At 33.2% G+C, this 25954-nt stretch overlaps 1 protein-coding gene across 1 annotated transcript in view; it reads left to right on the forward strand.

Moving 5' to 3' along the window:
• Nucleotides 1-6436: 6436 nt before the first annotated feature.
• Nucleotides 6437-25954, forward strand: part of LOC106463740 (long-chain fatty acid transport protein 4-like) — a 27742-nt gene continuing 8224 nt past the window's right edge. Inside the window, exons 1-8 of the mRNA XM_013923801.2 lie at nt 6437-6620; nt 9827-10064; nt 11507-11668; nt 16157-16226; nt 21179-21380; nt 22384-22576; nt 23864-24007; nt 25629-25766. Of these exons, the coding sequence (XP_013779255.2) occupies nt 9905-10064; nt 11507-11668; nt 16157-16226; nt 21179-21380; nt 22384-22576; nt 23864-24007; nt 25629-25766 (1069 nt within the window). The 5' untranslated portion in view covers nt 6437-6620; nt 9827-9904. The remainder of the gene's footprint in view (nt 6621-9826; nt 10065-11506; nt 11669-16156; nt 16227-21178; nt 21381-22383; nt 22577-23863; nt 24008-25628; nt 25767-25954) is intronic.

Here is a 25954-nt window from a genome sequence, read left to right on the forward strand (position 1 = left end):
TTATCTTTAATTTTGAAAACGTGGATTTTTTTTTTTTTTTTGTATTAATCAGTTATTTTTATCTCAAGAGATGGCCTGGTGGTTAGGACGCTCGATTTGCAATCTGAGGATCGAGGTTTCGAATCCCCGTCACACCGAACATGCTCGCTCTTTCAGCCTATCGTTGGTAAAGAGTAGCCCAAGCCCTTACAATCTACATGAATTTTTATGGTGTAAACGCCATTTTCAAAAAGCATAAAATATCTGTAATGTCGAAAAATTCCTAAAAAGGAAACTAAATTCAATTAAAAATTATTATTAAATTTTTTGTTGTCAAAATATTTTCAGATATTGAGCATAAACGTGCGACTAATATTAAATGTTATTTAAATTGTCGAAATTTGGAATAAGTGAAAACAAAATCTTAACAGCTGGTGTACGAAAAAAAAAAAAAGTTTTCATTTTGCATTTGTTTTATTAATTTTTGAGTAAATAAATCATTCCTCTTATGGTTGTGGTATGCCAGGGTTATTCTGTTTTGATTTACCAATAGCAGAACAGTAGACGACAAGGTTCTAACTTGGTTTATGTAGATATCTCCAGTTGTCGCGGTCTCGACTCCACAGCTGCATTTACACGTACCATTTAAACCACCTGATTAATTCTTTCCTTATACAAGTGTGACTAGTCAATTATCCATGTCTAATTCTCGTACGAGTTCTCTGTGTCTTACAAATATTTTGGAGTTTCTTTATTTTTTAATTAATTTATTTTGTCTTCGTTAAGTCACTTGTATTAAAACCTAGGATATACACTGAAGTATGTTTTTACAATGTAATATTTTGAATTACATGCTTTATCGAATAGGATAAAGTACAAATGCTTTATTTTCCTTAATCCAAAACTTCATAATCCCATGAGCTTTTAAAACTATTTATGCATCCACAATAAAGGAGTCGCACAAAAAATCAAAACCAAAATTGCAATTAAGCCCACTAATTGCTGTAGGTCCCACATGGGCCCTTGCGGATTTCACTCAGAAAATGAGCGATTTCACCCAGTTTTCGTTCGGTTTTGTACAGTAAATGTTGTAATAGGCAAAAACAGAAAATTCTTTAACATTATGCAACATTGCAGTAGACCAAGAGTTGGCGGTGAGTGCTGCGTTCCCTCTAGTCTCATCATTTCAAAATTAAGGACGGCTATACGTAGAAAGCCCTTATGTTACTTCACGCGAAAAGTACAAATCGTTTATAAATAAAATGGCACTAGCTATACGATCTTTGTAAAAGACTCTACATACGACAAACATAGATACGTTAGCCACTAGGCAGTATACAGTTCATAAAAAGAAATTAGCTCCCCCCCCCAAAAAAATAATAAAACTGACAAAGGAAAGAGATGTCAGGATGTATGTAATGATGGTCAAACCGAATTAACATGGCTGACGACATAGCGTGACATATGCGAATGTCAATTAAGAAATACAAAAAAATCAATAAACTCTGTGTGCAGCTATAGAAAGAGTTTGCAAAGTAAATACGAAATAGTAAACACTTTACTAAGTCCACAAGAAAATACATACAGTTTTTTACTATTACAACTATTCAAAAATTAATGCAACGAGTGAGTTCAATTGGACGAAATGTTATCAAATAATTTTTATTCTCCGTTTTAATTATTATTTTGTTTTCGATATGCTATCAGTTATGTTGATTCACTTTGTATATTTTGGTGTATTTTTTTTAAATCGACAGAGAATTGTACTTGCTACTCTATTAGCAACACGACTACCCTTATTTGAAGAGTGGGACTCGGCCAAATTACGACTACATTCAAATATTTGTATGGAATCCTACTCGCGCATTTTGGATTCCCAGAGGGATGTTAATTTGTATGTCAACCAGTCGAAATTAATCGTGATTGTGTAGTTGAATACTAGACGATGGCTTGAAAATAAGCCTATTTCTCAAAGAAAGTGAAGCCAAGTATTGAAGCACCATTTCTGTCTTTGCTTACTTTTTATGTCCAGCTTTAAATCTAGCATCACTCAAGTATTAATTGTTATTGATGGGAGATCATGTTCGTTTACACAAACAGCTGACAGACCAGACTGTGACATAGGAAATGACGAGGTGCGAGTAACTTCAATATTCCAATAACAGGTTATGTTTCAGACCTTCGTGTTGCTGATGTTAGGTGCTACAATAAATGTCTCTTTAAAAAAAAAACAAAGAGGGACCTTGTCTGGCCTGGTAGTTAAGGTGCTTGGGTCGCAATTCGTGGGTCGCGGGCTCGAAACCCGATGTCGAACATGCCCTTTCAGCTGTGTGAGCAATATAATGTGGCTGTCAATCTTACTATTTCTTGTAAAAGAGTAATTCAAGAGTTGAATGTGGGTGCTGCCGACCGGTCACCTTCCCTTTGGTCGACAGTTCAAAATCGGGACCGGCAGCAGATAGCCTTAGTGACAAAAACACAAGAAATAGAAAAACAGGTTCACTACTTGAAACGTGCTTTGTAGTGTGTGTGAAAACTGTACCTTTAAAAGTTTGTGTCATTATGTGCTTGTTTTTATATTTCGGTAATTTTAATGGAACAATGAAATCTTAGTCGAAATGGATATGTGCTTCCTGGTTGTATTACAACCTGTCGAATTAAATAATAAAGGGGTAGTTTTGAATATGAAGTCTGGACTGTCATTGACGACCCTTCGAATCCCCGTCCCACCACACATGCTCGCCCCTTTTAGCCGTGGGGGCGTTATAATGTGACGATCAATCCCACTATTCGTTGGTAAAATAGTAGCCCAAGAGTTGGTGGGTGGTGATGACTAGCTGCCTTCCCTCTAGTCTGACACTGCTAAATTAGGGACGGCTAACGCAGATAGCCCTCGTGTAGCTTTGCGCGAAATTCAAAACAAACCAAACAAACAATTTAAACGAATGTAAATATACTTTGATAGACATTTTTTCACAACAACGTATTACAAGATGATCAATGTTTTGAAAAAGTCTACCGTTAGGTCATAGAATAACGTTATAAGTTTATTTATTAACATTATTAAGTACGGTAACGTTTAGCCTAACTAAACTAATGCAAAAAACGTACACAAATTACAGTGTTAACTTGTATCGTTATGGAATATAAGCCATACTTAATAAAGGCTTACCCAATGTTAGGTCTAAGACAGCTGGACTTACAGATTTCGGTGTCTGTGACTAGAATTGTTTAATCCTGTTCTAGAAATCCTGTATTTAAACTATGCCACCATTAATTTTAATTTGCGTATAATATTGAGTTTTATTCGAAAAAAAAATGTAAAAATACTCTAAGCATACAAATCAGTATTGTGTATTGAATTTTAAGAAATCCAATAATTTTTCGCTTTTATTTATTTCAGTTTTGTACTTAGAAAATGATTAATCTCGGTCGGTTTTGAGTTGAATCCAGTGTACTGTCTTATTAAACAATACACACCTATTTTCATCATTATTATGCAATAGTATTATGGCAACCATAGGTTTAGTCATCATTACACACCCCGTACGTTGATACTCTTCACTAGTTGTATTATTTTCCTGTTATGTCAACATACATAGTTTTCATTCTCCGTATCTTGTTTTGCACAATTAGCATGTATTAAACTTCAATCCAGTGTGATATGGGCTCGTACTTTATTTGACCAACTTCAAGGACAGGATCCAGGAAACGATCAGTCTCCGTGTTCGCATGCATGGTTTACAAGACTTAACCTCAGTGTGGTGTTTTCAGGTAAAACCGATTTCTCGAAAAGTTTCAGGCAGGTTAACCCGCAATAACAGATTTGTTCGTGAAGTAAGGTAATTTTCTGTAGCTGGTAACTTAATTCTAAGTTGCATGAGAAATAAACAGTCCGGACATATTTAAAGGACGGTCAAAACAATATTTATACACAACTACAACTAAAAAGTGTGCCTACCTCCTAGACAGGTGGATGATCGCCTCTACTGGATCAGTAAATAGCTCGTCAGCGTTCCATTCCTGACGATGAATATTTGCCAAACAAATAACGATGAAAATCAAGTATAAATGACCAAAGAAAGCACACCAAAATTCAACAGGTAAACTCGCTTTCTTTGTTTAGTTGACAGTGTTACTTCGTGACCTTTGTTCTTTGGCAACATTGGTCAGTTGTCACATCTAGTCAACGTCATACTCTGCCAGTAAAAGACATTCCGGTGCCACTTCTTCTAATCCAGATGTTGTTATTGCTATTGCAATATCCTCTCAGGCAAAATAAACATTACCAACTGAAGAGAACAAAGAAACAAATCAAGTATAACAAGGTAATCTTAACGACTTTCTAAACTACGTGTTGCTGCCATTGCAGAACGGAAAAAAAAATGTATATATTACTAAAGAAGGCAGAAAACGTGATATGCCGACATATCACATCAGTTTCAATTCAAAGTCCAAACTGTGAAGCTCGATCTGGAGTTACTCTATCTCGGCTAACACTGCTATTAATACCAGAAATGCAGTGACGTCATAAAAATCTGAACGAGCTCAACGGACAAAAATACATCTATAATTTTTCAGAGCAACATAATTGATTAATTTACACCCCTCTGTACACTTTTGTAGCTATAGGTGCATTCGGTTTCTGTACTGTTAATTTCTTACACTTGTCTGTTCCCATCTCGTCCATCTGAAACAAAAAAAACAAAAAACATACATTTTGACATATTACATAATGTTAACGATTTTTAATAAGATTGCTCCATAAATTTGATTATTTTGGGATAAAGTAATAAAACGTTTCCTAAACCATTATAAGTTACAGCCGTCGTAATATCATTTTGGAGAACATGATGAGTAACTAAGCAACCACCAGATTACCATGCTAGGTTGTATGACGGGTAGAACTATTATTAAAGGGTGCATGGTGAAAAGCGTTTCCTAAGTACTCGCGTATAGTACGCATTTTTTTTTCCATAATTTTTGGACTCAAATATGAAGTGCTCTCTATACGAAGGAACAGTGTTCTTTCAGTATATTTCAGGTGCAATTTTCAGTCTGAATGTTGCCTCAACACATATATATATACTGTCTAATCATCGTAAAAAAGAAAGTGAAAAAAAACAACTAAGAGGAATAAACAAATCTGAACTCCTGACATCTTTTAGGCTTCAAGTCATTCATGTATAACTGGGTTTATTTTGTCGGTCATAAGAACTGCACGATTTATATGCTGGTATTCGCTAATAATGATCAGTCCAAATATTAATCGGGCAAAACATTTTCGATTTTTTGGGGAACTTTTGCTCTGATTCGTAAGATGATTTTACTACCTTATGCCACAATACATTCACAGCAACATTCAATCGTAGTCACTCACCTATACTTTATGTAGAGGGCATTGTTTAAAAACACATATACACAAATTACAGGTGATCATGAACTCAGCCTTTGTTTGTTCATTACGTAATACGGTTAATTGGCTGACAGTTGTATTTGACACTTTTAATTTTTTGCATTTGTTAAGTTTCGCGACTTGTTTTTATGTGCCTCCCAATCAGACCAAAATGTGACACACACACACTCTCAGCTTAGAGCTGTAAATTATGTATACAAATTATGTTTCACTTTTCTTTAGGGCTAATAATTGTCTTACTTTGTTTTAATGTGTCATCATTTTATTTTATTGTAGCCAAGGTCCTCAAAACATAGAGGTGGCCCGGGCCTCTCTGAGAGGGCCTGACGAGAGTTAGAAAAGTGCATCAGTGGCAATTATTCTAGGAAAACACACATTTCTTTCAGGGCTAACCTTTCACGGTTAACTATGTAGAAGTAGGATACACTTCATGTTTTGTCATGTGTATATGAGTTTACAATTGTAAGGGATCACTTTGTTTTAAATATTCAAAGTTCGGTTTCATGGAGTTAGATATCTTCAAGAAGGCTCAAAGGGCGCCTAACAAATGAACTTTAAAACCGATGTTCGTAGACAGTAGACCACTAACGTAATAGCTAGTATACTGCTACACATTATTGTGTATTACTCGTAAAAAACAATTAATATGAAGACAAATTCTGACGCCTGTATCTGTTATCAAAAGAGGCGGGCCCGGCATGGCCAGGTGGTTAGGGCACTCGACTCGCACTCTGAGGGTCGCGGGTTTGAATATCCGTCCTACTAAACATGCTCGCCCTTTTAGCCGTGGGGGCGTTATCATGTGACGGTCAATCCCACTATTCGTTGGTAAAAGAGTTGGCGGTGGGTGGTGATGACTAGCTGCCTTCCCTCTAGTATTACACTGCTAAGTTAGGGACGGCTAGCGCAGATAGCCCTCGTGTAGCTTTGCGCGAAATTCAAAACAAAACAATCAAGAAAGGCTAATACAACAACATTTTACTTGGGTACAGACATTACAGGATCTATGTTTTCTATAAAAATAATTTTGGAAGCTTTAAGATGACGCATTTATTTAATCATTTATTTTTCTAGGGCCCTTTTTCGGTATGGGCGATGTAGGAAACTTCTGGATAAATGTAAACGAAAAAATCTCACCGTCCCGAGGTTGTTCCAACTTCAAGTTCAGAAACATCCTCAAAAGCCCTGTGTCTTGTTTGAGGACCAAGTGTGGACGTTTCAAGAGGTTAGTATTGTTTGTTTGTTTTTGAATTTCGCGCAAAGCTACACGAGGGCTATCTGCGCTAGCCGTCCCTAATTTAGCAGTGGAAGGCAGCTAGTCATCACCACCCACCACCAACTCTTGGGCTACTCTTTTACCAACGAATAGTGGGATTGACCGTCACATTATAACGCCCCCACGGCTGAAAGGGCGAGCATGTTTGGTGTGAGAGGGATTCAGATTGCGAGTCGAGTGCCTTAACCACCTGGCCATGCCGGGCTTGAGGTTAGTATTTCAAAGTTTGAAATAAGAAGGAAAATCCCTGTGATATATTGTTTTTGTAATTGTATCATTTTTGTGATAGCTGCTGTTTTTTCGATGTTTAAAAGACATTGAAGAAAAATTATAAAATCCTTGCTTCTTGTTTACACCTTTTATTGTTTTGCTTTCGTTTTGAAAACAATAAAATACAGTTTATTTTGTTTCATCGCCCCTATACTGAAATATATAAAAAGAAACTCAAATAAAAATGGATACCATCCTTAAAAACAAATTACTAGTCACTCCCACCCTCTTTTTATAAGGCGAACTTCCCTGGCCAACAGTGTATGATATGTGTGTGTGCTATTTTAACAGTATCTAAAACGTGTAGTAAACAAGTTAGTTTAAATTGGTTGTAATGTCGTTGTAGTAACCAAAATGTTAAAATTTAAATTTTGAATTTAGGAAAAAAAGCAATTTAGTATATCTCTCAGAACGGTCTTCCCATAAACACTGCCTTGCACACACGCCCCATCTATTGGCCATTTTGTCAAATACACAAAGCCATTTTATATCGATTATTAGACATTATTTGCTTCGTACATTTAAAAATAGAACTCTTAAAGTGGCTGCACCTGCTTAGACAGGCTTTCGTTAGACTTTCTAATTATTCCATTTATTTAGCTTTTAAGGCAAAGTTTAGAATCGAGGTTAATATTAGAGCTACTAATGTTTAACTTAACATGAGAATAATGAGAACGATATCCACGAAACCTGTCGATAGTTACTATCATTGATAATAACTTTTGAATGGAAATAAAGAAGAGTATACAATAGTAATAATACGTCATCTCCACTGTGTGATTTGGTCAGGCAACTCAGAATAGTGTGCAAAGCATGCCAGTGCTAGGGGGATCTGGAGGCATGACCTGGAATAAATCATTTTTTGGGGTAAAGACACCCTCTCCCTTGAGGTAGCGATAAAAGTTATTGAGGATAATGAAGGAGCTTAATCAGTACTTTGGGGCTTTGAACCCTGCAGCAAAGTACTGGTATTCTATGTTAGTGTTTTCAACATATATAAAGCTGTAAAATCAAATTTATTTACATGGGTTTGAGAAAAAGCATAATAAGAAATTGTTATTCCATTAGGACACCTGCCTGTGATACCTGTGTGTGTGTGTGCCAAGTTCATTATCCCCAATAACTTTTATAGCTACTTCAAGGGAGAGGGTGTCTTTACCCCAAAAAATCCATTTGGACACCTGTCTGTGGTACCTGTACGTGTGTGCCAAGTTTGGTCCTTTTGTACTATAGAAAAGTAGTACTACTAACGTGTATTGATGATTTATCAGAAATAACGTACAATATCTTCTTAATTTATTCTGAAATTTTAGAAGAAGAAAAAAGTTTAATCCTGCTACCTTATGAGTAGGGGTATGAAAACAGCTTTAAATGTGGTTCCCCTGGGATCCAGAGCAGGCCAGGAACACAAAATGTGATTTCAGATTCAGAAATCCTGTAAACCTAGTCATAGTGCCTGGGTGCTTTTTCAGGAGCATTTTAACTCCCTCCCTCTTTGTAGGCTGGCTACTACACCCCCAGGCCACCCTAAATTCCCTTGCCAAATTTGGCACTGTTAGCTCCAGAACTATGGGAGATGATAACTGGACAAACATACATATTCAAAGCTACAAGCTGAATTAATATAGGATAGTGACTGCTTGACATTAAGGATTATCCATTTAGTGATTTCTGCCTCACTAAATATGTACCAATATAATTAGATTTAATGATCAATTCAACTTGCCAAATTTTGCACACAGAAAAATGCAACTCCAGCTACTTTGCATGTAGTTAAAATTTTAAATGCTATGAAATGTTCAGATAGTTGTTGAATACATTTCAACAACATCTTTCAGATAGTTTGCATGTTGAATATTTAATACCTGTACTAGTAAAGTTTCCTACTTTACTACACTGTAACAGCCTTGAAAAATTATTTATATATATATATATATATGTATATACAGTTAGGTTTGTACTTGGGTAGTGGTTTTGGGAGAATAGCTCCAATCACTTTAATGTTTAGTTTAATGAGTATAAATTTTGTGCTGTAGAAGAGTAGTACTACGAACTTAGGTTGATGATTTTTCAGAAGTAATATAAAGTATCTACTTAATTCATTCTGAAATTTTAGAACAAAAAACAGATTCTTGTAAAATGAGTATTATATTCAAATATAAACTTAGAAAAAATAACTTAATAGCTTGGCTTGTGTAATTGCTACTGTATTGTAGATGTAATAAGTAAAAAGTAATATGTGTTTATGATAATGTAATATTCTCATTTTTCTCTCAAGGATTTGTATGACTTTCTTTGATTTATTGCATAGCTACACTATAAATTGTCTGTGCTGTGTCCACCATGGGGAATCAAACCCCCTAATTTTAGCATTGCAAGTAAATAAACTACTGTCGACTCACTGGGCCAGGGGACTGTTGGGGGAATAGCATGTCTGTAAAATTAGCTTGCCATTGGAATTTACTGTGGTTGATAATTTTAGTGCTGATGTTACTTTGTAGTTGAAATAATTGGTTTAACAAACAGGGCAGATTTTGAACAGTTTGTTTATTTAGTGAAACCTGTTTTAGTTGTATAATAGTGTTTGCTCAGGAAGTGAATGGTGTTCCATTCTGGTTTTAAATACATGGTCAAGTAGTACTCTTTTGAAAGTATGTCCTACAAATCACCCAAAAAAATGATGCTTTATCCCAACTGCTTTGACAAACATGTTATACCACATGTATTTATTGTGTTCTTCAGGATGGAGGCAATTATAGGCTTAACAAACACTTTCTAACTTATTCCTAGCAAAATATGAAAAGAAGAGTTGTCTCCACTGTATCTTGTTGAACAAACAAATGAGTTTACAACTATTTATAATTCTACTAAAATTGTTTTTGCAGATTGAAGATTTCTCAAACAGAGTAGCCAATTACTTTGCAGAGCAGGGATTCAAACCTGGTGATGAAATCGCTTTATTCATGGAGAACAAACCAGAATATTTGGCTTTCTGGTTAGGCCTGTCTAAGATTGGAGTTGTTACTGCTCTCATTAACACTAATCTGCGATGGAAAACATTAGTGCATTCTATCACAGTTGTTAAATCAAAAGCCATTATCTTTGGAGGATCACTTCAAGATGGTAGGTTTGTAATATTTTCACTAAAGTGCCATGCATGTTTTTAATCCTACTTCAAGTATGTCACAAGTTCATAAAGACTAATCCGATTTCATTTATAAAACTGATCAAACCATCACAAGTTGCTCTGATGTTTTAGAGCTTTTTGTGTCAGTGTAGTGGTTGGAAACTACTATATTATCAAACTTCCTCAATCACTTTTATTTAACTAGTTATTTGAAAATTTTAGTGTTTCTGTTTCACATTTAGTTTTTGTCCTTGTCTACTATAACTTTCCTTAATCCAATCACTAGGATATTTGGATATGGCAAGTTAATGCCTACACATTTTTATCTTTCTATCTTGAACAGTCACTTTGTGTATATATGACTTGGTCATGGAGAATTGTTTTGAACAAGGTATAAAGATATGTTTCCCTTCAATTATAAGTAATATTCATGAATTTTAACATCTGCCACACAAGACAGCCAGGCATTTTGATGTGGATCCAAAAAATGAGTCATTTTTGAAAGTTTTGGGATGTTTTGATTAGACAAAACGAAGACGTTTTGCACTATTTTCGAGGTATAGACCTTGACCTGACCCAAGACCATGAGAGCCAACATAGAGAAGTTAACTTGTAAAATAAAATGAATGTAGCAATAAAACATGCTTGAGTTGTTCACGATATGGTTGTGAATGTGATGGTTTTAGTTTAGTGATTAAGCTAAACCGTGGGTCTAGGTCAGATGAGGGAAGAACTTGGTCGAAGATATCCAACTCGTTTGGACATACCAGCTGAATCAGAGATTCGTCAGTTGAGTGAGGTTGATGAATATATTTTCAAAAAAAAAGAACACTTAAAGAAAAACATAATAGATCAAGTTTTGAAGCCTAAAAGTAATTACTGAACTAGCTACATTAATGAGGGTTGGTATTTCTTTTAAACTTCAGTTTTAAGCTGATCATAATACAAGTTTTTTCTGGTGCTTATTTTGTGATGAAAGCATGGTTTCTAATTTTCAATACTAAATCGGATCTATTTAAAATTCATTTGTTAGGAATTCTAAAATATTTACAAATGTTATATAAATATTTTTTAAGGAAAGCTATAACATTAACAAAGTATTTTCATTTTAACAAATACTCATTCACTTTGATAGTAATCAAAGAAACATAATTATATTGATAGAATGACAAGAAGCTGTTTACCATTTCATTTATATGGAAGTCGTACATAAAAAAGAATAACAATTTAGAAGGTTTCAATCTTTAAAAAAAATCTCAACAACATAAAATTACATTTTGGGGAGGACCATATTCTGAGTTTTTAAGATGTCCATATTTTTTGTTATATTAAGACTGTTTTTATTTTTAAATGAATTGTATTGTAAAGAATTCTTTAGACAGACTATTTGTTGTTGACTCTTAGTTTTGCTTTAGAATTAGATTTGTATTGTTTTCAGCTGTGGAAGCCATCCGAGCCACATTAGAAGAAGACGACAGTGAAATGAAATATTACTGCTATGAAGAGGGTAGTGAAGGCTTTTCTCCAACCTCACTCAACACTTTATTGCAACAAAGCCCTCCTCACCCACCTACAACAATGAATGAATTTAGTTTCAGCGGTAAGTCATTTTATGTATTTGAGTATTTAGAAATTTTAGATATGAGTAACTGTTATGAAAGCTAGTAGAGTTCTTTTTGTATCCCAACTAAAACTGAGTGCTTAACTCGATTATCTGTGAGCATCAATTACATCAAATAGTATCATGTAAATTGTTTGGTTAATTGAAATTATTATTAGATAAATTAATGTCCCAAAAATAATAAACTAATCAAAATTATTGCTATTTTCAATTATTCAAGTAACTGAAATATTTCTATAATGATATTTTATAACGTGTATACCATTGTGCTAATGGAAGTAGTACTAGCTGTCATGTCGAGCATCACTTCAGGTGGTATGTATTTGAAGCTGAATAAGTTTGTTTTAGTTATGGCAAACTACTGAGGCTATCTGCCACCATGTCTAATTTTGAACTATCAACCTGAGGCTGGTAACACCCACTGCCATCCCTTGGGCTGCTCTTTTACTAAAGAAACAGTGCAATTGACCATGATATTTTAATGCCATTACACCTTATAGGCCAACATGTTTATAATGTAATAGCCAATAGTCAAGAGTAGCACAAGAGTTGACAGTGGGTACAGCCAGCCAGTTGGCTTCCCTCTAGTGGATGTTCTGCTTGTACACAACCAGCCACGTTTGTTCGTATTTACCTTGTTTAGACTAAACAATAGTGTAGCTTTAACTGAATGTATTGTTTACTTATTACTAACTGAAAATGCAACTAATGTTACTTAGGGTAAGATTGCTTTAATATATTAAGTTATAGTAATTTTACACTAACCCATTGACTGCGGCTGCTCTAAATGCATGCAGAACTTTTGCAAACCACACACCATATATGGCACTTTCGCATTCAACTGCTGGAGGGGTACCATACCCTGTATGGGTTCATTATTCTTTATTCACTTAAATAAAATGTTGACTGCTGAATAGCTTGCTCATTTAACTGTGTTTGTCAGAAACTATTACATATAGGCTAATAACAGTCTCACACTATGTAACACTGTAAGTTGTTAACTCTGAAAAGAGAAAACAAAAGTCTGACAATGTATAAGTAGGCTGCAATTGAAATTTAGCCTTTATAACATGCTATGACAAATAAACATGTAACAAAAATAGACATATATTTAATAAGCATTTTGCTGATTTAAAATAATAAATTTTTGGCTCACTTTGCGCTGGAATATAGTTGTGTACAAAATAATGACTAATTTTACACCCGTGTTTATTTTATTCTTCTCTATCTCCAACAAGTGAAGTGGCTGTTAAGTTTTTTGTCCCTTTGTACAGTGAAGAGCCAACTAATATATATATGTGCCTGATTGCTTAGATGTAGTTGTATATGTTATGTTTATGATGGCATTAGTATAATTGTACTCATATGAAATCATTAACTTGATCCTCAGAACTAAACATACATAACTTATGTGAACTTGTACCTAATTGTAATCTTACTAGTCACTGTTATATTTAATGTTTTTCTGATATATAATCAGTGTAATGAACTAATGTGTAATTTTCGTCAACAAAAATTCAGTATTTTTAATATGGTAGCCTTATGTAAATTTGTAGGAAGAAACTCATGGAACAGTATTAATTACATTTCCAGCTTGTCACAGACTTTGTACTTTGTTGCATGTATGATAATTTTCATTTACAACAGTTGATGAAAATATAACTTAATCCTAAAATGTTATATCTGAAGGAAGATTAGTTCAAAAATGTCTTTAACAAAATCATAAACAAGATAAAAGTAGGAAGATTAGTTTCATATGAGAATAATAGATTAGTTGTGTGTAGTTGATTAATGAGAATGACGATTAATGGATTAACAAATTCCACAGAATGATCATCTGTACATCTAGTTACGGTCTCATTAGTTAATTTGTTAGCAAACTGGTAAACGTTCATGACATCACTGTGTTGTAGAATTTGCTGATACCATACAGAACTTCTACTTGTTATGTGTAGTCATTCTTAAGATGCAACTGGTTAGAATAATTAACTTCAAAAAATTATGCTTTGGGCTATGCCTTCCTTCAGGAAATATTGCTAAATACAATGAATAATCACTATCTGAAGAAGGGCATAGCCTGAAAGTTTTATCATATACATGTTACTTGTTAACTTTTTATTTCATTACACACACTGTCCATTTTTCCTCTTTAAAACTCTAAGTGAAAAGATGTATCATTACTCAATTATGTTTGTAATTTTAAATAATCTATAGAAGGTGATAGCTGTTAAAAAATTATCAGGACACATGGTAGTGTACCATGCAACCAAAACACCTTGCGGAACACACTGTGTGTTATTAACAGAAATGATATTTTAACAATTTTCCACTATCTGTAGTTCAGACTGTGGTAATCCAAACTATCACATATTTTCAGTGGGTGTGCTCTACTGGATTCTTACTTCACATTCCAAATTTCAAGGCAATCCATTAAGAAATACCTGAGATATAAAATCTCCAATTTTGATTGAGTTTTTCTTTTTATTTTCTTCACATAGAAAGTACAGAAAATTTATTTGATAGAAAAACATACTTTTATGGATTTTTTTCACATTTAGTGCACTGATTGATCTTTACAATGTACAATTAGGTGTCAAACTTGGTCTAAGTATAAGCCACATGTGCAGAGTTATTCATCAAATTTGACCAAAAGTTTTGCACACACCTAGGCAAAAAATCTTGCTAGCTATCAGTCTGACATTTTTACTACAGCTTCACCTAAGTGTAAAAGTGAGCCTTTTTTGAGCTTTTTTTGTCATTTGGATTAAAGACAGCTGATTTAGATCAGCAAAACTATAAGATGAAAGCATGTGCAGATACACAAGTATTTGTTAGGCCAAGCAAACTAGATTATCTGTATCTAGCTCAAGTGTTCAAAAGAATCACATGGATGGATGGTTATTATTCATTGCCAACTTTTAAGCATAAATTTGCTAAATTTTATGACATTCCCTTAATAAAGAGCATTCGGCTTCACATGTTATTAGTTTTAACCAATTAGGGTAAATAATGATGATTGATAAAGCTATACTGAGTGCATGCAGGTGATGACAAGAAATCATGGCATTACTATAAATGAAATTATTAACACCACCATATATTTTAAAGAATCTGAGTGATTCTGTAAAGTATACGTCTGTTCCGAATATTAGGGTTGCGATCCTAAAGCTAATGTTGGTTACTGTCGAGTGTCACTTTCTTAGTTGCTGTGGTTTGTTGGTGTGTATTGACAAAAAGTTGTGACATCTAACTAAAAACACCTTAGGTGTGAAAAAAAAGTTGCAGCCAAAAAATGATAGATCATACGACAATCAAAATTGATGGCCAAACTGGTAGCTACACTTATAGCATTGATAAGAATTTTACAGCAAATATTCATTTGTTAATTAGCTTTGCTGTGTATTTTGTTTTACCCACCATCATGCCCCAAGTTGAACATAATACGCAGCCTCGCTGACTAATGAATAAATATTTGCTGTAAAATTCTTATCAGTGCTATAAGTGTAGCTGCCAGTTTTGATTTCAGTCCTTTAAGTTGCATACTAACTCTTTCTTCTTCTTATTCTTTCTTCTTTTTTTTAAAGAAATAAAAACACTCAAACAGGTCATTTCTTTTCCAAAGTTTTATTCAGTATTTTTTGAGCAACCATGTTTTTTAAGAAATTAAAAAATTAGGTTTGTGTACCAATCTCTCTTTTATTACTTGTGATTGCAAATATCTGAAACTGCATATAAAGGTTATTATTTTTATTTAGTTAATTATTCTGTAGCTTTACTAGTATTATATTAGAACATCTTTCATTTAATGAGAGTTTGCCACACAAGCAGTGAATTTGTGTCTAAAATCTCTTTTATCATCAAATTTAGCATAATCTATTTTCTAATTCTAAGGTGTGTCCAATTACACTCATAGTATGGTATTCTCAAATAAACTGACTTCTGTGCTTAAAAGAAGGGTGGAGTAGGAAATATTTAGAGTAATCTGAATCTGAAAACTTGCATGAGAAATAAACAGATTGGACACATGAAAATAGTTATTAGTTAGACACAACAACAACTTGATAAAGATCCACACCAGTAGCTCGAAGCATCATAAAAAATCCTAGACTGATGCTGTCCAATGCCTTTCAAGTATACTGTTCTCTGTCTAAACTTTCTCTCAAGCACAGAATCAATATATATATTTTGAATGGCAGGGATTAGTGTTTCCACATAACATGAGTTGCTTTTACAAAGTAAAGCCCAAGTGTGACTTGTTCACTCAGCTTCTTTTACTATCCAACCTGTTAAAAGTCCATGTAACTTATCCATTTAACTTTTATATTTCTTCTGTTGAATGAATGTATAAACTTACAGCTCAAAAACTTGGTTCATCATTTGTAATATGATACTTATGAATTAGTACTTGTATAATATTGCTTAATACTTAAGCTATTCCTTTTTTTTTCTCCTTAACTTGACGTCTAGACCGCTTGTTGTATATATATACATCAGGAACAACTGGATTACCCAAAGCAGCTATTATCAAACATAACAGGTGAGTTATGTATTTATTCATATAGCAAAGTGTGCAATTTTATAATGATTTAGTACTTTATGATGTTATTTAATTAATTATTTTGTAAAAAGTGCATCTTGATATTCTAGTGATCTGTTACTTTACATTATATAACCAGTACAAGCTTGGAAATAGTGATTTTGATTTGGAAATATGTGTGGATGATTTGAACTTTTAAAGAATACTGTAACAACTAATCCCAATGTGATTTTTATTGATTGTGTGAGTGTTTGTTATAATTAAGTTCCAACATCACACACAGTGAAAAGCAAATGAGTTTTTGGCTGAAGTTGTATGATGCTAATTGTCGTCATACATGTGTACATGGTGACATTCACTAAACTTTATGTATTGTATCACAATAGAAACCTTAATATTGATTTGCTACATTCATGTGAAAAAGAATCAACCAGCGTTCAGATAGAGAGCATGAGTTTATTTTGTGTTTTTAACTTCTACAAATTCCACTTAGAGTTTACAAGTGAGTGAATGAAAGTTGGGGCCAAAAGTACAAGCAATTTACAAACATGCTTAAAATTAATTTCATATTTTTTAAAATGTGTGAATTCATGAAAAGACAGTTGCATTTACTTTACATTGATCGGGTTAATTGTAATAGAACATTGGAACACATAAATAATATTAGTCCAATGGTGAGTAATTCTTTTTGTTGAACATTTAGCACAAAAAATGCAAGTGGATGATTAAACAGATATCAAGTCTTAATGGTTACCATCTAGACAAGAGAAAGAAATCCATAATTTTAGCTCTTTAATTATAATTTTTTTCTATATACCATTTTGCCAATGTTGTTAAGTATGTTAACAACATTGGCAAAATCTTTTAGCGTATGTTTATATACTGGTTTAGAAGCATAGGACAATAGGGTCCTTATGGTTGGGGTGAAATGTGATGTCCTAGTTATCTATATCTGAATAACAGGTTGATTTAGCAAGAATAATAAATGTCTGATAATGACATCATGTGCTAAAAACGTATGGAGATAAAACTAACTTCCAGTGGTGAAATTCACCTTAGTACCCCCACACAGTCCAACCTAATTACAAGTATATTATGACCTGAGTAACATGTGTACTGTTTGGTATAATATTTAATCAGTATCCTTTAAATCACATTTAATTAAAAATTTACATAATGATTTACAAACTTACATAATAATAGGTTCACTTGTGTATATTAGAATGTACTTATAAAAAAAAAAGTGGACCAACTAATATAATACAGGTGAGCTATTTTTGTAGTATATCTGACTCAACATTTGATATAAAAAAAATTACTACCATACAGAAAAATAGCTTTAGTTTATATCCAATAACCTAGGCAGTAAAATTTGACGCATAACACAGAGTGACTAAGTCTGTTAATCATCAGATATTTTGATCCACAGAAAAGTGCCTGATGTAGAAATTTTAAAGTTCTTGAAATCATATTTTTTAGATATGATTTCAGAAGGGAAAACCATTTTGGTTTAAAAATAGCAATCAAAATTCATAAAATGTTGGAAGAATGTTAAGTGTTATAAAAGAAATATTTCTTTTTGACAGAGTTTTATTTTTCTTGAGTAAAAGGAATAATAACATAAATAATAAAAAAGTTATGCAAATGAATTATATTTCATCACGATGTTCTTAATATAAATCCTCAGAAATAATGCACCATGAATTTCCAATACGGTACATTACCTCTTCTCACATAAATAACTAGTCTCGTTTAATGCTGCCCTCTATATGCAAAAAATTTTTTACGCATGCCACAAGTCTTCTATCACTACTCCATTGGAATTCACTGATTCCAGTGCATCTCTCATGCAAATCATCATGCGTCTACCTTCCACCAATAAGAGTGTGACATACTCTGTTGATGCATGTGATTCCCTCTATTCAATTCTACTGAACTATCACTTCTTGTTTGGCAGTATTCATGTTCAGACGTTTTTTTCTTTTGGTGCTCTTTGTGCATTATTATTGTTTTCTTTACATTGAAGAAATCTATTAATTTAACTTAATTTCCCCATCTTTATTTATTTTTTTCTCATACTCAAACACTTTTGTTTGATTTATAAATTTATATATATATTTATATATTTCTACAATGAATTCTGAGGTTCATGTTCCCACTTCAGATGTTAGTATCTCTAGCACTATTTTTACAGGCTGCAGATGGGAGAGACCCATCATTGAATTTCTCTGCTATGATCCATCGTGAGATTGATCGTTATATGGGTCAACCTTCTTCTCTTGAACTACCTCACTAATCCTTCTGAACAAACCAAACCTGATCGGGCTGATGAAGATTTGATAGCCTTGTTACACCACCAGATTTTGCCATGTATTTTCCTACCCCTCCTCCAGAATCAGCTAGGCCAGTATGGCATTTTTCTACGTTATTTCTCAGGTATGTTATGTTTTATCCAATACCCCATTTTTCTATGATTTCTTATTACATCCGTGTTGGCTCGTTTCACTGTAATTGGGATTTTCTGGATCAATATGTGACCTTTTCCCAGATACGTTTGCTGCCTTTTTCTTTCTGGGATTTCTGTATTTTTTATTTGGTGATATGTTTTCGATAATGTATCTGAGACTTTGGAATCTTGTGTGTAATTTGTGCATCAACACACGACACATTCCTCTTTGGTTGCACGTTGGTCACAATTGGAGCCACGACACACCCCTATTCCTTCTTGTCCCCTTTCAGGAGTTTCTCATCTTGTTGTTTTATTCAACGTTGATAAGCATGTCACCAACAGTACCAGAGGGTTCTGGTCCAGTGGGACCTTGACTATATTATATTGTTCCCCTGTGGTGATCTTTCTCTACAGTTCTATGAGTTCTTCAAGTTTTATCAGAGGGATTTGTCCTACTATTTCTATCCCCACCTCCTTTGTTTCTAGTACCTTTTCCTTCCCCATGACTTGGGATCCTGTCCCAAGGAGGTACAATATTTTCTGTCACTACAGGCCATTGCACCAGTTCATCATCTTTCTCCAGGATTTTATTCCAGGCTGTTTTTGTCCTCGTACCAATCCAGAGACTGTACTAGGTTTGTCCCACCTCATTCTCATTTTTCAATTTGCCCCATTTTACCTAAGGTGGGCTTTTTCTCCAGTTTTATTGATGACCAAGAATAATGTTACGAATGATTATTTGCATATTCTGATATTTTGTCACTTGTGACCCTCTCTTTGGTTTATTCTCCACATGGCATTTTCTCTGTTTTGTGCTCTGCCCTTCAGACTTGCTTTGGCCTTGTATGTTTTGTAGGGCATTCATAGCATTCACTCATTCCAAACAGTAGTCTTCCTGTTACTCTTATCAGCTGCTCCTGGAGGCCACTATAACAGACTGTTAATCAAGTTGGAGAAATCTTTACTGCGATCTGTCCAATATCTTGTCCATTTGAGTGTTTTTCTTTTTCTACACACATCTCAGTCGTATCCATCCTTCTCCTCTTCAACTTTGTTCAGTGGGTTTTCAGTTTGATTACAGTTCGCAAAGTTATATTGCTTTTGGGGATGTGATCTTCCATGGTAGCCCTTATCCACTTAGATCAGGCTCATATGTGGGCTCTTTCATTGGCTTTGCAACTGGTATTGTTTTCCTACCCCACATGGATGTTGGTTCCAGGTGGCCTGGGTTTTAGATTGTAGTTAACTTGCTGGTGGTATGAGCCTCTTTCCTACCCCCACATGGATGTCAGTTGCCAGCGGCATGCGTTTTGGATGTAGTTGATTTTTCGTGTATGATCTGTCACTCCCTAGTCACTCTACACCTATGGGCACATCCTTTTCATTTTACCCACTTTTATAATTTCTGGGATTGAGTTTCATAAATATTGCATGGTTCGGATCACTTTCCGGCCATAGTTTTCTCCCAAATCGATGTGCTCCTCTGTTTTCTGCTCATATATGTGACATCTTTCTACGATAGTCAAAGAGTATACCTGGTTCAGAAGTGGTGTGGTTATTAGAATCTGACTGTCTCATCTTAGGGAGTGTCCTTCTTTCTTTCCTTCCACCTATTCAATGTGAAATTCTAGCTATTTATGTGAGTAGAGGTAATGTGCCATATCAAAAGTTATAATTTTCCTATGCTGAAAATATATTTGTAATAACTATTTACCTCCTCTCACACTTCCCACTGAAAACTGATGCTTCCATCTTCTGCCAAAACTTGAAGTGATAGATATGTGTCTTGAGAGTATGTCGCTCTCTTATTGGTGGAGGGTTGACACATGATGATTTGCATGAGAGATGCATTGGAATCAGTCAATTCCAATGGAGGGGAGATAGAAGGCTTGTGGCATGCATATAGAGGGCAGCACTGAACGAGAATAGCTATTTATGTGAGATTAGGGTAAGTGCCTATCGAAAATTCATTTTCATTGTGGAAAAGTTATAACTTTTGTGAGTATAATTATGTGTATGTTGTATAAACATACTTCTTGTTATGTTAGATTTAGCAATATGCATGCTTACTTATAGTTGCTGTACACCTGACCATTTGATAAAACTGACAGTCACTTTATCAGAATGACAAAGTTTGCTTTACATTTAAAGCAAGGTAAAACTTAAAAAGTGAAAAACAAATACAAATTAAAATTCTTCACTATATAAATCAACATAGTTCTTTTACATTTTTGTGTTCAACTTGAGCAAATTATTCAACCCATTATACATATAAGGAAAACTGATTTAAATAGAAGTTTTGTACATTTCACTGTTTGTTTATTTTTTTATTATGAGCAGCTTTTTCATCAGAATAACTTTGTGATACAGTGTCAAAAAATATCCACAAATTTGCTAAATATTTTTTTTCCAGTATGACAGTTAATGTGTTGTTGTTGTTTTTTTGTAAAGGCTGAAATTATAATGTTTATAATTAGAATATTTAATTATATTTGTAATGCAGGTATGTTTGGCTTGGAACAGCCATTCGTTACATGCTGAATATACCAGATGGTGAAATTTACTATACAAGCCTCCCACTGTATCATTCTGCTGCTGGTGTTACATTTGCATGTCAGACTGTTGTGCATGGAGATACCCTTGCACTCCGTAAAAAATTTTCTGCCTCCAAGTTCTGGGAAGATTGCATCAAATTCAATGCAACAGTAAGTTTCAGTAATTTGCACGACTCATAATAATATCTTTCAAATATCTGGCATTTTTATTTTATATCAGTTATGGTTAGCATGTTTTCAAATGCTAAGTTATTGTGTTTAATTGCTGTACTAACAGGTGAATTAAGATATTGTTGCGTCAGCGAGGTCATGTGACTAGTGTCACGCCACCTCTCGAACCTTCGGGAATAGTCGGGAGATTACTAGATATAGGGTAGTCTGGTATATATATAAGAGGGTGACAACATGACGGGACAATGTGTGTGTAGACAGTGAGTAATTGATCTGCATTCAGAGAGTATTATTGAGCATGTTCGTTGTTATAGCATTTGTTTTAGCGCAATTGTTGAAATTAAGTGTATCGTAAAGTTATATTCGGAAAGAATAAACCAGTTTTATTAAGTAAGGACTTGTGTCGCTAAAGTTTCGTCGGAACGAAGTTACGGAAAGTTAATTAACAAACGGAGACTTAACAATATACTCTTACTACTTTTCCTTTTCAACACAAGATACTGGTGCCAAACAGCTATAAACTTCTCAAACTAACTATCCAGTGTGCTTTTGTTGTGATGTTTTATTCAGTTCCCAGCACAGCTACGTAGTGCCATGTGTAAAGAAAACAGGGGACTTTTCTAGGTAACTTTGCTGAACTAGACACCAAAGATTAATGGCTTTTTCTATATATTTATGTGTAAAACTGGCTTGAGAAAGAAGAAAGGGGGTAAAAAAAGGCCCAGTTAACCTTTTAACACTTGCAGGAAATAATGTTAATCTTAATATGTAAGATTACAATAAAATAAAGTCAAATGAAAATAACTTATTAATATACATTTGTACTAATTTACTAAATTAATATAACTGTAAAAATTTTCAATAGCTTAAGTACTTACAAAAGACCAAAGCCTGTTAGTAATTGATGTAGTTCTTATAAAATGTAAGAAATGTAGTGATAAAACTATGCTATAATTAATTAATGTATTATAAATATAAACAGGTGACCCAATATATTGGTGAAACCTGTCGCTATCTGATGGCCCAACCAGTTCGACCTGAAGAGAAACAACATCAAGTTTCCACAGTTATTGGAAATGGTCTCCGTCCTACTTTATGGTCAACTTTTGTTGAAAGATTTCAAATCAAAAAAGTTGGAGAGTTTTATGGATCCTCGGAAGGAAATGCAAACATCAGTAAGTAGAATTGGCAAGCCTTCTAGGGTATCTTTCTATCTCTTCTGGGTTTTTTTATGTCTTTAAGAGGTTATATTCATTTATTCCTGAACAATGATGTATATTTACTAATTAATGTTTGAGTGACCTAATTCATTCCACTCCATTACTTTCATGCACATAAATTTTTCATTTAAGTATTAAGTATGTTTGTACTGTATCATTTGTTTTTAGATCTTTCTTAATTCTTTTTTTTTAATGGTCTCTTTCTCTCAAAGTTTTGTCTCTTCTCTCTCTCATCCACGTGTTCTCTAAATACATGTCTTCTGCCTTTAAAGATGTATTTTATCACTGTCTTTGTCTTACAATTTTAAATTTTTTGTAATTTTTCAAAACTTCATTTTTTCAAAAACTAATAATTAAAAACTTAAATAATGATTAAAACAATAATTTTTATATATGTACCTGATGTTTGCAGATTTTTACTTGAGTTACCTTTAGTACTTTACATCATATTTTATTTGTCATCATGTCTTCTGCTCTTTCCTCAGCTTCATTGTAAGCTGTTATTTTCAAACCTTATTTGCATTCTCTCAGTTTTGCCTTCTAGAACTTCTTACGCTTTACCAATTCTCAGCTGCTTCTGTCTTTCTTAAATCTACTTTCATATCTTTTCCAGCTTTTCTTACTCTCTCCCACATTATTCACTTGACATCAAGAAAGATTATGGCTTAGAAATGTAATTGACTATTTTACTGTTCTTCTGTGGTAATTTCTACGAGATCAAACAATTTTCCTAATGGTACAAACTTTCAAGAATAACTTTTGCACCCTGTAAGTTTTTCACATTAATTCAAATTGAAGAGGAGTATTTATTGATTATTATTAAGAATATATAGATTTTTCAACATCTAATTGTGGGATGGGCTGAAAACAAAATATTTTACTTTGCAAAAAAATAATATAATGTAGTTTTTGTTCAATTATCTCTTGTTTTATTGAAAGACTAATGTTTGATGGGATTTTATTTAATACATTTATATACACGTATACAAAGATAATTACAAATGTAAGATCATTAATGGTAAAGGAACTGAGATTTGAGTATTCATATTTTGATCAAATCTAAGAAGTATACCCCTGTCAATAACGTATGTATTGAAACTGTTTTGTGCTTCCGAGCACATTTTTTTCTTGTTACAAAAATCATTACAAAGTTAAACTTATGCAAGTTTTTTTTTTTTGTGGAGTTATGAAGTTTATTGTTTGATTGGAATGAAGTTTGATAACAAAACTTTTATTTTTCAGTCAACACAGACAACACTACCGGAGCTGTAGGTTTTATATCGCTAATCATTCCCTCTGTGTATCCAGTAACACTTATCAGAATTGATGAGGCTACTGGAGAACCTGTCAGAAATAGAAAGGGTTTGTGCATAAGGTGTAAGCCTGGTAAGAAAAATGTTTTAACAACAAACTCTTCTGGATTTGTATGACAACTATGTGGAATTTAAGCAACTAATTTTTTTTTTTTAAAGAAATAAACATCCATAACAATTAATTTGACTAAAAGCCTATCTATTTTGTAAAGCAGTGTGATACACATAAGAACCAAGAAGGTACTTCTCTTATTGGTCAGTATCATATTTAAAAATAATTCCTAAATTTCAAAAATATTTTCATTGAGGCCAAAACTGTTCTTTTGTAAAATTAAATTTAAAACTTTTTAAAGCATTTATGGAAAGTTGATTAATAATTTGTTATTTTCCTAATTACATCATGTTACCGTTTATGATATTTTCAACAGAATTTAGCAAATTCTGCTATACACACTTATTCTTTTGTGGATTCCTTTTAGCATAACATTATTTCACATAGTGTTATCCAACGAAACAATCCATTGAACTTAAAATTTCACTTGAATAGAATTCCATAAGGTTTTAGTACATTTAATAAAAGAAGATTGACAAAAAAAACACATTAACCAGCAGTTTTAAACAAAGTTAAATTACAGTTTTTCACTTTCATAAACAAAACTTTTATCTAGTGGATAACATCTGCCATTATTCATTCATTTCAATATTTTGTATTAAAACAAATTATCTATTTTGAGATCGTCTCAGCCAAAAACTGTTCCTCATTGAAATAATTATTTGTGAATAAACACGATGGAAACTTTTAATAATGTTAGTTTTGAAGAACAGAGATAAAATTGTGAGCATTCATACTGAGGCCATATTATTTGGTAAACAATATACATTATGCATTCATGACCCAAGACCTGTACACTAATAACATTATATGATTGAGTTTTGTATTTTAGGTATATAAACAAGAGTTCCAAACTTTTTATCTTAGTAAGAATGTTGAGACAATTATCAAGTTTGAAAAATAATTTTTTTTTCACTGATGGTGAAAAACTTGTTCAGTTTTTACAAGTTTTCATGAACAGTTTTATCTTTAAATTTGCTCTAGATTCATTTAAAGTCCATCAAAGGCCTTAAACGGTTTTTTTTTTTAAATATTGTTTGAGAACATGGTAAAAGCTAATCAGGTAAAATTTTAAATTTTGGCAAAGCAGGCATTTGTTATCCAGCTTTATTGCGTAATTAAATTTGTTTTAATGTTTTTTTTTACTTCTAACTTCATTTATAGCTTAACTTACTGGTCTAATGCAGCTGTAAGTTATTGGCAACTAGTTTAGTTAATCAAGAGGATGTAGAATAGTTTTGATAAACAAGAGGAAATATTAAAAAATTAGATCTTCGAGCAATCTTGTCAAGTAAACCTTGTTTTTAAAATTCTTACCTAATTGTATAAAATATGACCTAAGGTGTCAGAAAAAAACACCAAAGAAGACATAAGTATCTACAATTCCTTTAAAGGTGTTATTTTTTCAAATAATATAGATATTTTATGAACAGACTAAAATTGTTAGAATGATAATTAAAAATCAATATTTTGTTCAAATAACTTATTTTACATTGTCTTCTGTGTTAACTGTGTATTCTGAATGTTGAATATGTTGAAAGGAATGTGTGATTTTAATAACTGTTCTCTGTTTCCTTGGTAGGAGAACCTGGTGAATTTGTTGGAAGAATAATAATAAATGACCCAGTTCGTAATTTTGATGGATATGTGAATGACCAAGCAACAAACAAGAAAGTTATCAACAATGTTTTCAGTACAGGAGATTCAGCATTTCTCTCAGGTACTTCTTTTAAAATAGAAGTATGGTTTTTGTGAAAACAAGTGTTTTATATTTTTTTATATTAACTGAAATAGTGCTTAATTGGTACATTAAACAAAGTTCAATTATCTATCTTTTTGTGAGGCAAGCTAGCAGAAAACCACATAGGAAAGAATATGTAACTGCCATAGCACCAAGAGCAAAGAACC

The sequence above is a fragment of the Limulus polyphemus genome, unplaced genomic scaffold (genome assembly GCF_000517525.1).
Source record: "Limulus polyphemus unplaced genomic scaffold, Limulus_polyphemus-2.1.2 Scaffold1473, whole genome shotgun sequence".
NCBI lineage: Eukaryota > Metazoa > Arthropoda > Merostomata > Xiphosura > Limulidae > Limulus > Limulus polyphemus.